The 14,728-nt window shown below is 44.3% G+C and overlaps 1 protein-coding gene across 2 annotated transcripts in view; it reads right to left on the bottom strand.

The window, feature by feature from the left end:
• Positions 1 to 14,728, bottom strand: part of cercam (cerebral endothelial cell adhesion molecule) — a 192,559-nt gene that overhangs the window by 41,086 nt on the left and 136,745 nt on the right. For both annotated transcript variants that reach the window (XM_043720437.2, XM_043720436.2), the window contains exons 7-10: positions 10,686 to 10,762; positions 8,876 to 8,982; positions 3,974 to 4,106; positions 1,866 to 1,993 (exon numbers count right to left, since the gene is read on the bottom strand). In XM_043720437.2, coding sequence (XP_043576372.2) covers positions 1,866 to 1,993; positions 3,974 to 4,106; positions 8,876 to 8,982; positions 10,686 to 10,762 — 445 coding nt within the window. The remainder of the gene's footprint in view (positions 1 to 1,865; positions 1,994 to 3,973; positions 4,107 to 8,875; positions 8,983 to 10,685; positions 10,763 to 14,728) is intronic.

Genomic DNA, 14,728 nt, shown 5'->3' with positions numbered 1-14,728 from the left:
TCAGGCAGCATCCGAGGAGCAGGAGAATCGGTGTTTCGGGCCGGAGCCCTTCATCAGGAATTCCTGATGAAGAGCTCTGGCCCGAAATACCAATTTTCCTGCTCCTTGGATGCTGCCTGACCTGCTGTGCTTTTCCAGCGCCACACTGTCAACTCATTTTAATAAATCTCTTTCCTCCATTCAGCAAATGGAGTCTTTGCAACCACGTGGTGCCTAAACTTGGGCACAATACTCTACCTGGGGTCAAATTCATATAGAACATAACTTCCTGGTTTTTGTACTTTATGGACTGAATTTTACTAGCACCTGGAAGACAGGAAGAGAGATAAGGTACAGGTGGTGGTAGATGTAGGAAGCAGCTGACACAGCTGGGACCCATGTTGTGAGAAACCTTTGGGGCTAGTGGGAAAGTCAACTCCTGGCCACTGGCAGCCATTGCTGGAACTCCCTCCCTATCTTTGCCAGTTTTCCTATCATTCCTCCTGTAGTGCTCTCCTGAAAACCTCGCTCACCTGCCCTGACATTTGCATGTATGGGTCAGTGTCAAATCTTCTTTCATAACACGTTTGGTATCCTTTCCTTTATTGGTCAGTGCATTGAGTATAGGAGTTGAGAGGTCATGTTGCGGACATTGGTTAGGCCACTTTTGGAATTGCGTGCAACTCTGGTCTCCCTCCTATAGGAAGGATGTTGTGAAACTTGAAAGGGTTCAATAAAGATTTACAAGGATGTTGCCAGGGTTGGAGGCTGTTTTCCATGGAGCGTCAGAGGCTGAGGGGTGACCTTATAGAGGTTTATAAAATCATGAGGGGCATGGATAGGATAAATAGATATGTTTTTTTTCCCCAGACTGGGGGAGTCCAGAACTAGAGGGCATAGGTTTAGGGTGAGAGGGGCAAAGATTTATAAAGGATCTAAGGGGTAATTTGTTCACGCAAAGGGTGGTGTGTGTATGGAATGAGCTGCCAGAGGAAATGGTGGAGGCTGGTACAATTGCAGCATTTAAAAGACATCTGGATGGGTATATGAGTAGGAAGGGTTTGGAGGGATATGGGCCGGGTGCTGGCAAATGGGACTAGATTAAGTTGGGATATTTGGTCGGCATGGACGAGTTGGATTGAAGGATCTGTTTCCAAGTTGTACATCTCTCTGATTCTAAAACACTCCTGTCAAGTGTTTTTGGATGTATAAGTGCTTAATAAATCCAGGTTTTGTCACCCCTCTGCTGGAAAGTGACAGGATACTGACAACAGGAGTGGAACTGGCAAGAAGCCTTGCAGTCACCTACGGTGTGTACAAACCGAGCTGGACAGAGTGTATCACAGAGATGAAAGAAAAAGACAAAAGAATGGACTCCAAAGGATAGTACACTGGGCTCAGAACGTGAACACTGATTCTTTCTTCACAGCTGCTCCCAGACCCACTGAGTTTCTCCATCCCCTTCTGTTGTATATTTTGTATAAAAGGAAGTGGGAGGGGGCCAATTAAATGACACACACATGAACGACAGAAACGGATACACTGAGGAAGACAGAGGCAGACATCATCGACAAAAATGTACAATTCATTCCAAAATCACAGACATTCTGAATGGTTCACTCAGCTAATATGGGTGCAATACCTTATACACCTCATCGCATGCTCTCACCCTTAACTATCCAAAGCTGTATAAGTACCCAGGAGGGGTAAAACCTTGAAACATTCCAAGGCAATAAGGAAAATAAAACAGGAAACACCTCTCTCTGGCTGCCCCCAAATGGTACCCCGACCTGTCTCCATGAGATTGACATTAGTCCAGGTAATTGATGCTGATTTAGGTTATGGAACATTTTTATTAAATGCGGGTATCTCTACTGATTACTTACATCAGGTCCCAATTCAATCCGACATTTTCTATCTCTCTCAGCAGTCTCACCAGCTTCCTCTTGAAGTAAGCCTCAAACCTCACATCGTCCTCAAACACCACGGCCTTGCTCAGGTTTCGATCCACAACCTGTGATCAAAGTGTAACAACATTGGCCTTGAAGGACTTGCAGTGGAGATCCATCACGATGGTGCCATATCAAAGTGGGTCAAATCATGAGAACAGGTTGCAGCCTCCAGTTTTGTATGCCCTTGTTATAGAGGTTTGAAGGATTCTCTGCTGGAGCTGCTTGGGTAGTCATGCGGAATTACTGGGGAAAACTACTTCCTGTTGTACAGGAAATTCATGGGGGTATGATCTTCAAATTGAAGACCTGGACCAAACAGAAGAGAAACCATTTTTCACACAAAAATGAAGCAAAAATCTAGAATCCTCTCCATCAAAAAGCTGTCATGCTGAAGTGCTTGGAGCTTATAAGACTGAGGTGCATATATTTTCATTAAATAAGGAGATTAAGTTTTATCAAACAAAGGCAGATAAAGAAATTGAAGTGTGAATCAGCAAGGATCTAATTAATTGACAAAAACTAGGTCTGAGAAGCCTGTTTCTTAGCAATGAGAAGATCTCAGGGTCATTTGTAGCCTTGAATAGGTTTGTCTCAACATTAGTACTGGGGCTACAATTTAATTAAATGCTTCTGGGTTTGAGATGGGAATGATCTGTTGAGATTTCCCCTCCTGACCTTGAATCTGTGGTCATTAGTGATCTAAGTGTTCATGGGGTGCGTCAGAATTGTAAGGGAAGGCAAGATCCAACTCAAGGCATGATTTGGGGATAGTTTTGACACACACACCAGAGATCAAAATAATACAAGTCAAGGCCTAGCATGGGAATGGAAACCACATCTCATGGATTGGGATCAACTAACTCAGCAGAGACTGAGGGTTGGCGATGACCTACTCAGTTCAGGGCCACTCTGCACTGCCCCAGAGCCAACACTAACACCTGTTAATAGCGATCCTGAAGAACCTGGCATAAGTTGGCAAAAACTGAAGGACTCCTTGATGGACTCAGTGGGATTCTGGCATCATACCAAGTAAAATGTCACACAAAGCCAGAGTAGGCCAAACTCAATCTCTGGCCAATGCCAAGCTGGCTAACCTCAGCCTTGGGAAGTGGTGCGGCCAATACAATTGGATTCAAGGCCTCAAATCTTCAGAACAATAGAAAGATCAAAGCAGAGATGTTGTCCCGGGCTACTGCACATCGTCAGAGGGATGGAGCCAGTCTTTAATGATCCCCACTCACTAAAACACACTGCTCAGGCACATATATGACAAAGTTATTTTATTATCCACCGCCAAATCCTTGCCACATGGAGCCTGGAGGAAGAATGCCTCATCTTCCGCCTTGGGACCATCCAACCACCCGTCATCAACATCGACCTCACCAGTTTCCTCATCTCCCCTCCCTCAACCTTATCCCAGATCCAACCCTCTCACTCGGCACCATCCTTTTGAACTGTTCCACCTGTCCATCTTCCTTCCCACCTATCTGCTCCACCCTCCGCTCCAACCTATCACCATCAAACCCCACCTGCATCTACCCATCCTTTCCAGCTACCTTTCTCCCAGCCACATCCCGCCCCCATCTATTTATCACCCCCACCCACTCCACATTCCTGATGAAGGGCTTATGCCCGAAACGTCGATTCTCCTGCTTCTCAGATGCTGCCGGACCTGCTGTGCTTTTCCAGTGCCACACTTTTCGGAAGTTATTTTATTGAAGTAGAAAATGGATACCAGCACCAAGACAACTGCCTAACACATGACTCAGCACTTCCAGGCCAGAAGAAACCCATACATGGTCAAATCTCCATACATTATAATGTCTGCCAAAGCCACCAATAAATATACTTGGTATTATAACTTTAAGATGTAAATAATCATGACCAGCAGAACATTCCAGAGATAATATATTGCCCGATTTAATGAAGTTAACTCTTGCATGTCTCTAACTTTGGGTCATAAGACTCCAGACTGTAAACTCAGAACAAAAACACAACAATTTAAAGAAAAAAATAAAGAGAATGACAGGAAAGACACTTACCTCTTTCCAGATGGAATAGTGGCTAAGAAAGCATCCAACTTCCCCCTTGGTTAAAGTCCTGCCAGAGAATGGGTCATAATATCCTGGTAACATGTTAATTCCCATTGATTTAATGGTGCTGCTGTTCAGAGCACTGAGGAGAACAAATCAAGAACGTCAGCAAAATAGCTTATCTGCCCTCAAATAAATGAAGTATGCACAACCCCACAGAGAGTAATGGTTTAGAGGTGACTCTATCAACTTTTAGCCAGACAGAAGTTAAGGGGTTTAAACCCTATCCAGCCAGTGGCTCTGACTACACTGTCTACGTTGGTAATTTATTGCTGAAACTGCTCCCTTTTGGATGCAATGCTAAGCTGACTCTCTCTGTCAGATTAAAGATCCCCGTTACCCTGTAAAGCAGAATGGCAAGTTCTCACAACGCTCTGGTCAAAACACAACCGTCAACCCCACACCAGATTAATCGATCATTCATATCACTAACATTTATGGGCTTCTTGCTGTGCGCAACATTAAGTGCCCTTGTGAAACATTACCAGCAATAACTCCTCAAAAACAAAATTGAAGATATTTGGGAGCTCCCTGAGATCACACAGGAGGCTATATAAATGCAAGCCTTTATTTTCCCGGTATGCTCATCCCCTGGTCTGCACTATGTTCATGCACCTGTCCCGGTACAGAGAAAGAGGCACTGCAGCTAGCTTTATACAACTTATGCTACCATGGCCGGGGCCTGGTGTGTACTGGAGCCAAGCTGCGTGTGAACTGGAGCCAGGGTCGGATGTGAATGGGAGCTGGGGCACGGTGTGTACTGGAGTTGGGGCACGGTGTGTACTAGAGTCGGGGCACAATGTGGACTGGAGCTGGGGCCCGGTGTGGACTGGAGGCCGAGGCACAGTACGGACTAGAGGCTGGGCCCGGTGTGGACCGGAGTCGGGGCCCAGTGCGGACTGGAATTGGGGCACGGTGCGGACTAGAGGCCGGGCCCGGTGCGGACTAGAGGCCGGGCCCGGTGCGGACTAGAGGCCGGGCCCGGTGCGGACTAGAGGCCGGGCCCGGTGCGGACTAGAGGCTGGGCCCGGTGCAGACTAGAGGCCTGAGCATATTGCGGACTGGAGGCCAGGGCACGGTGTGGACTGGAGTTGAGGCACAGTGCGGACTGGAGGCCCGGCCTGATGCAGACTGGAGGCCGGGCCCAGTGTGGACTGGAGGCGGGCACGATGTGGACTGGAGGCGGGGCCTGAGGCGGACTGGAGGCGGGCCCAATGTGGACTGGAGGCCGGGCCTGATGCAGACTAGAGGCTGGGCCCAGTGTGGACTGGAGGCGGGGCCTGATGCAGACTACAGCGAGGGCCTGGTGCGGACTGGAGCCAGGCTGAGTGCGGACTAGAGGCTGGGCCTGGTGCAGGATGGAGGCTAGGTGCCAGCATGGTCTGAGTTGGAAGACCACTGTTCTGGATTTTTATTTCTCCATTTTCTAAGATCTTGTAACTAAAGCAGCTGTACCTAGGTACCTTTGTACCTAACAGGGCACTGTAAGTGGTGACGTATAAACTTTTCACTGTACTCACTGAGAGACAATAAAGCTAGTTCGTTTATTCATTCATCTCACACTTACATATATAGTATAGTGTGGGTACTACATTCACTTCAATGACTGCCACATTATGTGGATGACTGACTAGCTGTCTGCTCATTAACAGACTAAGCACTGACTGAATGTACTAAGAGTAAGATGGAAACTTCTTAGACGGCAGCATTTCATTGTCATAATTGTTCCCATCTATCTTAAAGATATACTGCGTTTCTGAGATCTGTGTAATAAACCAACTGCAGGCAGTCTACAGTTACTGTCTCAGCTTGCAACAGGAGATTGGTCACTTTGCTGAGCTGTAAACTGTTTGGAGAGAGGAGCATACAAACATAAGAAATCGAATACACCATTTGGCCCCTTTTAGCCTGCTCCACCATTCAGAGCAATCCTGGCTGAACTTCCACCTCAACTGCACCTTCCTGGCTCTCTCTGTATCCCTCAATTCGCTGAGGGACCAAAAATTGCTCCATGACTGCCTTTCATCTATTCAATGATGACCAAAACTAAAATCCAAAGTGGAATAACAGAGAGAAACGTTTTAGATGAGAAGATTTCGAAGTGTACCCTTGATGGTCAAAGGGGCCTCGGACCATATTAATTGGAAAAGACAGTCTGTGCTTTTCACTCACTGATGAAGCTCAATGAACAGCAGAGTTCAGGAAGACAGGAGTCTCTCCTTGTAAGTGACCCTGGAACTCACTCTTTCTTTAAACTTACAATTAGAGATGGGCAATCAATGTTGGTCCTATTCCTGATGAAGGGCTTTTGCCTGAAACATCGATTTTCCTGCTCCTCAGATGCTGCCTGAACTGCTGTGCTTTTCCAGCACCACTCTAATCTTGAATCAATGTTGGTCCGACCAGTGACCCATCCCGTGGACGCATAAAACAAAACCTTCAGCATTACAGCTGAACTCAATGGTCCCTGGGCTAGAAATATGGTAATAATCAGTGAAGAGTTATGTTTCCAATTATCCAGTAGTGATTGAGAATTGCACGTGTGTTCCTGCATCCAGTGAGGACAGAATCTGGCAAGGTTGTGATGCTCCCCACAGTGGAAAAGCTGGCCAAGGAGCAATCACTTCTGTGCCTGGCATTTTTGTCAACATTACCCCTGCATTCAGTCTGTGTCTCCTGCTAAGGCGGTGAGAGAATTGGCAGAACAAAACAAATCGAATCAAACTTCATTGCTTCATCGTGTTAACTGAAATTTACTCTCTGCACAACACATTCATTACCCATTATCTGTCTTTAGTAATATCAAATAAATGAAACAAACATATTACTTGTTGAGCCACAGAAAATTCAGCAGGCTTCTTTTAAATCCCCAACTGGCTCAGTTTTCATTTGGCAACTTGTTAAAAGTTGCAGCCACATTTTCCCAATTAGCTGCAGATTTCATTCATTACCATCCTCAGCGTGGGCACAGTGGGATCACAGATACATTCAGCCCACGCCAAACCCTTGGTTTTATATTTTATCTGGGCACTTGATTAAGGACCAAGTAGATTAAAAGGGTTAGTGCTGGGCAGGGTGTAGAGGACATCAAGCGAGAGATTCAGCAGAGATTCAGGGGGTGAAATAAAACCAGAGAATGATGGAGAAACTCAGCAGGTCTGGCAACGTCTGTGGGGAGAGAAATAGCTTCCAGTACAATAGGATTCTTCTTAGAAATGTCTTCACCCAGAGAGTTGGGAGCTGGTGGAATCCCCTGCCAAAGAAAGCAACTGAGGCCAAAACATTGCTTGTTTTCAAGAAGGCGTTAAGATAGAATTCTTAGGGCTAAAGGGATGAAAGGGTATGTGGAGGAAGCAGGCACAGGGGACTGAGTTGGTAGATCAGCCACAATCATATTGAATGGTGGAGCGGTTAAAACAGCCCAATGGCCTGATCCTGCTTCTATTGTCTATGTTTAACTCTGTAGGGAAAAGAGTTAGTTTTACTTCAACTTCTAACCAGAAGAGGCATTTCTTCTTGAAATTCTGCTTATTTTCTTGTGCCCTTCGTCTATGCCTGGAAGATGTTTTGAAAACCCAAAGTGTCCTTGCCCAAAGCCTATGCCCAACTGTGTAGCCAAAGCAGAAACTATCCTTGAAGTTTTTACACTCTCAGAGGGGGGGGGGGTCCGATGGCTAGAGTGTGCATCAGACTAAGACCTGCAGCACGGGAATCAATTCCCGTCCCAGCTGAGGTAGACCCCAGGTCTGAATCTACACACTAACAGAGATCACAGCACTTCACTGGGAATAATCACCAAGGGTCTAGCTTCATGGAGGTGAGTCTCCAGGCTACTGGACCTAAATAATGACTCAACAGAGATCTAAAAATCAAACCTTGCTCCATCAGGGCCTGCATAAATCAATCACACATGAAGGAACTCGCATCCATACCTCAGGCTCAGGTTGAACTCTACGCAGGTGAGGGATTTAAAATTAGGCGCATTATATCCCTTAGACAGTGATTTACATTTGTGCATTTACACTGTTGAAATGTGGGAAAACGCAGCTCACAGGAAGATCTCATAAAACAGCAGTAAGATAAATGAGTAGCTGTAGTGATATGAACGAGGGCCAAGCGGATGTCATTGACTAAGAGGTCCTGGCTGACAGGAGATTCAGAGAATCCCCTCACTCTAGGGACTGGCTCTGTGCACATGTAAATAAAGGGTGACTTGGTGATGGGATTCCAGCCTCTGTGCAGTTATTTCAGTAGAAAATCTTCATTTTCTGATTGTATAAGTTTGGAGGAAACTTTAGACGGGGCACTGAAAACTCTCTGCTAGTCAGTGAATAACACTCCATGATTTAGATCTTCCTCCGAATCCCCACAGCACGCAGATTGCGACCTTGGAATATTACCCTTCTCTCTATTCTCAGTGGGTAACATTGGCAAGGCCAGAGTGTGTTGCCCCCGACTTGAGTTGACTTTGAACTGACTGGCTCTCTAGCCCATTTCAGAGGGTAGTGAAGAGTCAGACACATTGCTGTGGGTCTGGAGTCACGTGTAGCCCAGACCAGGTGAGGATTGCTGATTTCCTTCCCTCAAGGAGACTCATGGACCAGATAGTTTTGTATGACGATCAATATATGGTCACCGTTAGACTGGCTTTTAACTCCAGATTTTACTGAATACAAAAAGACACAAAGTGCCAATATTGGGATTTGAGTCTATGCCCACAGACCATGAACCTGGGCTCTAGATTACTAGGCCACTGACATTCCATCACCTCCTCCATGTAATCCACTTGTACACTGTCTATTGATTTGCTGAGTTGATAATACTCTTATGTCCCCAATAAAGCCAACTGACCTCCCATCCACAGCATCTACTACTTTGCAGTCAATCTCCTGTTCATACAATGCCTGAAGCATTCTCTTCCGTCTTTCTGGCCGTCGTTTGAGGTTTATGAGGAAAACCTGCAAAAAATAGGAAACAAAAAAATGTGAGCTTTCTTTATGCATTGCACGGGCTAAAACCTTACAAAGCTACAGCCCCACATGGCCCACCTTTTACAGATAGGTTTCCACAAAAGGAAATTCAGATTTTCTAAATGTCTTACCTCCAAATGGAGCAGCAGGAGGCAGCTCCAACAAGGAACAATTTCAAACTTTAATCGGAAATAGTTGGAAAGAAGGGTGAAACGAAAAGGCCAAGAGAAAGAAAGAGGAGAAACAGAGCCAGAGATTGTCTGGATTATATTTTCCGGTTACTGTCCAATAATTGTATTTCTCTGATGTATTAGTATAATATTAATGATTTATTTCAGCACTTAATGAATCCATTGGTCCAGGGAGAAATGATTTATGGGCAGTAAGACCTTAAGACCATAAAAAATAAGAACAGGAGGAGGCCATTCTGCCCCTTGAACCTGCTCCGCCATTCTAAAGGTTAACCTGAACTTGGAAAGAACACCCTCATAGCAGCACCCTCCATGTCTGAAGATTGTCAACAACGCCATGTAATCACAGAGTGGGCAAGAAGGAGAAGCTTCATCCAAGAACTAACATGGCCAGTGCAAGAACTGAACGTACACTATTGGCACCAATAAGCGTGACACTCCTAATCATTGCAGCTAACTGGTTTGACGTTCATGGGAACACAGAGGCTACAGCAAGGAAATGGAACATGTAACATAATCAGTCAATGTTGGTCAACCAGTCAACATTGCCAGTGAATGGGAAACATCCATGGTTGCACTCACATGTTGTCTACATGCCCCAAAAATGCTTCACTAACAGAGAGACTGACATGATTAGATTCCCTACAATATGGAAACAGGCCCTTCGGCCCAACAAGTCCACACTGATGCTCTGAAGAGTAACCCACCCAGACCCATTCCCCTACCCTAAATATATCACTGACTAATGCGCCTAACACTATGGGCAATTTAGCATGGCCAATTCACCTGACCTGCACATCTTTGGCTTGTGGGAGGAAACTGGAGCACCCAGAGGAAACCCACGCAGACACAGGGAGAATGTGCAAACTCCACACATCCCTGATGAAGGGCTTTTGCCCGAAACGTCGATTTTCCTGCTCCTCGGTATGCTGCCTGAACTGCTGTGCTTTTCCAGCACCACTCTAATCCAGAATCTGGTTTCCAGCATCTGCAGTCCTTGTTTTTAACCACACGGACAGTCGCTCGAGGCTGGAATCGAACCCAAGTCCCTGGTGCTGAGAGGCAGCAGTGCTGACCACTGAGCCACATGGAGCAGCAAGATGGAATGAATAATCAAGGAAGTGGCAAAAAGCACAACCAAAGGGGATTTCCAAGAAGACTTTTTGAGAGTGGGCTGGTGGGAGGTGGCATTGAGAGACAATGGTTAAGAAAGAGATTCCAATCCCACCAACCCAAGAGGGAAACACCAGGGGGAGGAACAGTAGGCAGGATAAGCAGGTAAGTAAAATAAAAGCAAAATACTGTGGATGCTAGACATCTAAACCAAAAATGCTTCAGAACAACCAAAGAAGAGTCACATTAGACTTGAAATGTTAACTCCATTTCCCTCCACAGATCCTACCAGACCTGCTGAGTTTCCCCAGTACTTTCTGTTTGTTTAAGTGTGCTGCATCTAATTCCAAACATGGAGAGACCCCATCGTATCTGGATGGTACTTACTTCATCAAATATCATTTTATCCGGATACTTTGGTGGGAGATAGGTGAAGCGCGATGGGTACATTGGAGGTCCATCAACTGCAAGAGGAAAGAAAAGACCTGGCTGATATCACAGACATGTCAACAAGTTAAAGTGCCTTTGCAAAGTGAATGGATAAACTGGGTTCAGATAAACCTGGTCATATGTTTGGAATATCGATTTTTTAAACATTATTTTCTCAATGATCAGAGGTAAGTGAAGAGTACTTGGACGACTTGGGTGCACTTGGATTAATTTTAACAGTTCCCAATGGACAGGAAACAGGGATCCGTGTGAGCCAATGAGAAGTTTAAAGTACAGGAATTAATGTTAAAAAGAGATATAAAGTCAAACTTTTTTGCCCTATTTTCATCGGGACTGGGCTGCATCAAACTAAACTTAGAAAGGGAACAACAATTTATATAGCATGAAAAGGGGACTGATTGATTGGACTATGGTTGACATTGGAAATACAGCAGGGACTGTTAACCATCAATCTTAGCTGATTGATTCAGATCAAGTCACATGACACCAGGTTACAGTCCAACAGGTTTATTTGAAATCACAAGCTTTTGGAGCATTGTCCCTTCATCAGGTGAAGTGCTGACAAAGGAGCAGCGCTCCAAAAGCTTGTGATTTCAGATAAACCTGTTTGACTATAACCTGGCGTCGTGTGACTTCTGACTTTGACCACCCCAGTCCAATACTGGCACCTCCACGTAAAAACTCAGACCACGCAGGTAGACTCTCTGATTGGTCAGGGCATTGTCAAAGATAATGCAGCTGAGATTGGCTGCGTTTGCAAAGGTGCAAAGTAGAAAAAACACCTCTTACCTACAAAGAACAGGGCCCCGTGTGAATAGTTATGTACTCTTTGCCAAAGATTTACTTCAACTTTCCATAAGTACAAAATATACCATTATATAATCTATCAGGTGGATACTGTCTATCCAATCTCTACTAGTTGCATTGAATAATCTGCATTAATTGCTATAGAATATGGTCAAGTGTATATATTGATGCATTATAATTCTCATTAAAAAATGCACACAATGCTTATATTTACTAATATCTATTGAGTGTTTTTTATAATACTCTTTGAATAAGATCATATTACTTAAAATTCAACAATATATTGTGAACATCGGAAATTGTTCTCTTACACTGTGTATAAGGAGATAAATAGTACATTATTTAGTAATTTAATGGAATTGTTCTCCTATATTCTATGTAAGGAGATAATCAGTACATTATTTAGTAATTTGATGGAATTATTAAAGTCAGATTCCCATCTGCTGGTCCAAAGGAGAGTCATGTTAGACTTAAAATGTTAACTCTGTTTCTCTACTCATACATTCTGCCAGAACTGCTGAGTTTCTCCAGTATTCTCTGTGTATTATTTTAGTTCTCCAGCATCTGCAGTACTTGGCTTTTACCTGTCTGCAGATTGTTCTAGCTCTCTGTTATTTTCTGTACATGTGAAGTTGGTGCATATTGTTTCTAGATTAGTCATCCATGTGTCACTCAGCTCCCCAAAGAAACTGATCAACCTCTAAACTTGCTCTGGTAGATTGTCTTCCACAGGTCTCCATTGAAGAGTTTGTGATTCCTTCCCAAAAGAACGTAGCTTGTGAAGGGCTCAGTTATTGACACTGGACGAGATTTATGCCAGGATCTAGTTTCTCAGTTGCTATGTAGCTCAATGGGCCTAAGTGATCCCACGAAGCCTGACTGTAAGGCAAGAAGAGCCCTCATCTCATCTGACATTCGTACGAAGAGCATTGAGACATTTTGCTCTGATTGAGGTGGCTTACAAACACAACTTAAGAACATAAGGAACAGGAACAGAAGGCCATCTGCTCCATCGAGCCTGCTCCACCATTCAATAAAATCCATTTGTGGACTCGGCTCCACTTACCCACCCACTCACCATAACCCTTAATTCCTTTACTGTTCTAACATCGACCTTTGCCTTAAAAACATTCAATGAGGGAGCGTCAACTGCTTCACTGGGCAGGGAATTGCACAGATTCACAACCCTTTGGGTGAAGAAGTTCCTCCTCAACTCCGTCCTAAATCTGCTCCCCGTTATTTGGAGGCTATGCCTTCGAGTTCTAGTTTCATCTGTCAGTGGAAAGAACTCCTTTGTTTTTATCTTATCTATTCCCTTCATAATTTTACATGTTTCTATAAGGTCCACAACCCCAATCCACATTCTTCTAAAGTCCAAAGAACATAATCCCAGTCTATTCAGTCTCCCCTCAACTCTGGGATCAAGCTAGTGAATCTCCTCTGCACCCCCTCCAGTGCCAGTACACCCTTTCTCAAGTAAGGGGACCAAAACTGCACGCAGTACTCCAGGTGTGACCTCTCCAGTACCCTATACAACTGCAACATAACCTCCTTGTTTTTAAACTCCGTCCCTCTAGCAATGGAGGACAATATTCCATTTGCCTTCTTAATTAGCTGCTGCACGTGCAACCAACTTTTTGTGATTCATGCAGAAGGACATCCAGCTCCCTGTGTACATCAGTTTCCTGTAATCTTTCACCATTCATATAATATTCCATTTTGCTGTTATTCCTACCTCACATTTACCAACATTGTACTCCATCTGCCAAACCCTTGCTCATTCGCTTAATCCATCAACATCCCTCTGCAGACTTTCGTGTCCTCTGCACACTTTGCTCTACCAGTCATCCTAGTGTCATCTGCAAACTTTGACATAATACACTTGGTCTCCAATTCTATGTAAATTGTAAACAGTTGTGGTCCCAACAAATTGCTACTGTGGCTCATATCAGTGAAGATTATAGTGTAATGGTTCTGTGACTCAACCAGCCATCCAGACGGTCAGACTAATGGTCTGCAGGTATGAGTTGAAATCCCATCTTATCAGCTGGAAAGCCAACATTCGAATAATTACTAAATCTAAAATGTTAGTCTCATGAATACAAATCATGAAACAACTGGACTGTTGTGGCATCACATCTGCTTCACTGATCTCCTGCAGGGAGGGAGAAGTCTTCTGGTCTAGACAATGCACAGCCTCATGACTGACTTTTAGCTGCCCTTTGAAATGGTCCAAACAGCCACACAGTCATGTCAGACCACGAATCCACATAGACAATAGCAACTCAAGAAGATCCAATGCCACCTTCTAGGTGGGCACTGGGGCTGGCCAATAAATACTGACCCAGCCAACAATACCTACATCCCAAGAACATTCAATCAACTTCTCACTTTGTGCTATCTCTAAGCTTACTGACAAGGTCTCTTTCATAGAATTATACAGCACGGAAACAGACCCTTAGGTCCAACTCATCCACACCGACCTGACCTAGCCCCATTTGACAGCATTTGGCCCATATCCCTCGAAACCCTTCCTATTGATATACTCATCCCACGTCTTTTAAATGTCGCAATTGTACCAGTCTCCACCACTTCCTCTGGTAGTTCATTCCATACATGCACCACCCTCCACAACCATTAATTTGTTATAACACAACCATTAATTTGTTAATCAACAAATGTGTTGAAAAAATAATTGACCAATGACACTGCAATTTTCAGATTACTCTTTGCCTGGTTTTATAAGAAGTCTTCACACAACCTGATATATTTTTAAGTGTACAATCTATAATATATTGTACATCGTTGTCTGGTTTGTTGCACCTTTCATTAGAAAGCATTTAGTTTATTGACAACATTTGTGGCCAATATTAATCATCCTAGCTTGGGCCCCTTAAGACGGACATTTAACTCAGACAAGTCGAGATTTTAATTTGACAGTCCTAATTCAGGATTCCTGCGTATATATATATGGATATAGTCACTTGTATCAACACAGAGGCCCCTGGGTCAACTCCCACAGAACCAGCTGGAGAGAGAAGCCAGCAACCCTGAATGATGTGTCTTTAAGGTGGCATACCAGGAGGTGAAGTTGGCACAAACTTGGTTCACCTTTGCTGAAGAAAGTGGTGAGTTGCTCAAAAGAGAAATGAAAAAGGAGAAATGATGAGATA

This window comes from Chiloscyllium plagiosum, unplaced genomic scaffold (genome assembly GCF_037043375.1).
Source record: "Chiloscyllium plagiosum isolate Xiang-an unplaced genomic scaffold, Cpla_swu_hap1 HiC_scaffold_21, whole genome shotgun sequence".
Taxonomy (NCBI): Eukaryota; Metazoa; Chordata; class Chondrichthyes; order Orectolobiformes; family Hemiscylliidae; genus Chiloscyllium; species Chiloscyllium plagiosum.
Note: the sequence above shows the minus strand (reverse complement) of the source record. Positions and strands in the feature narration are given on the sequence as shown.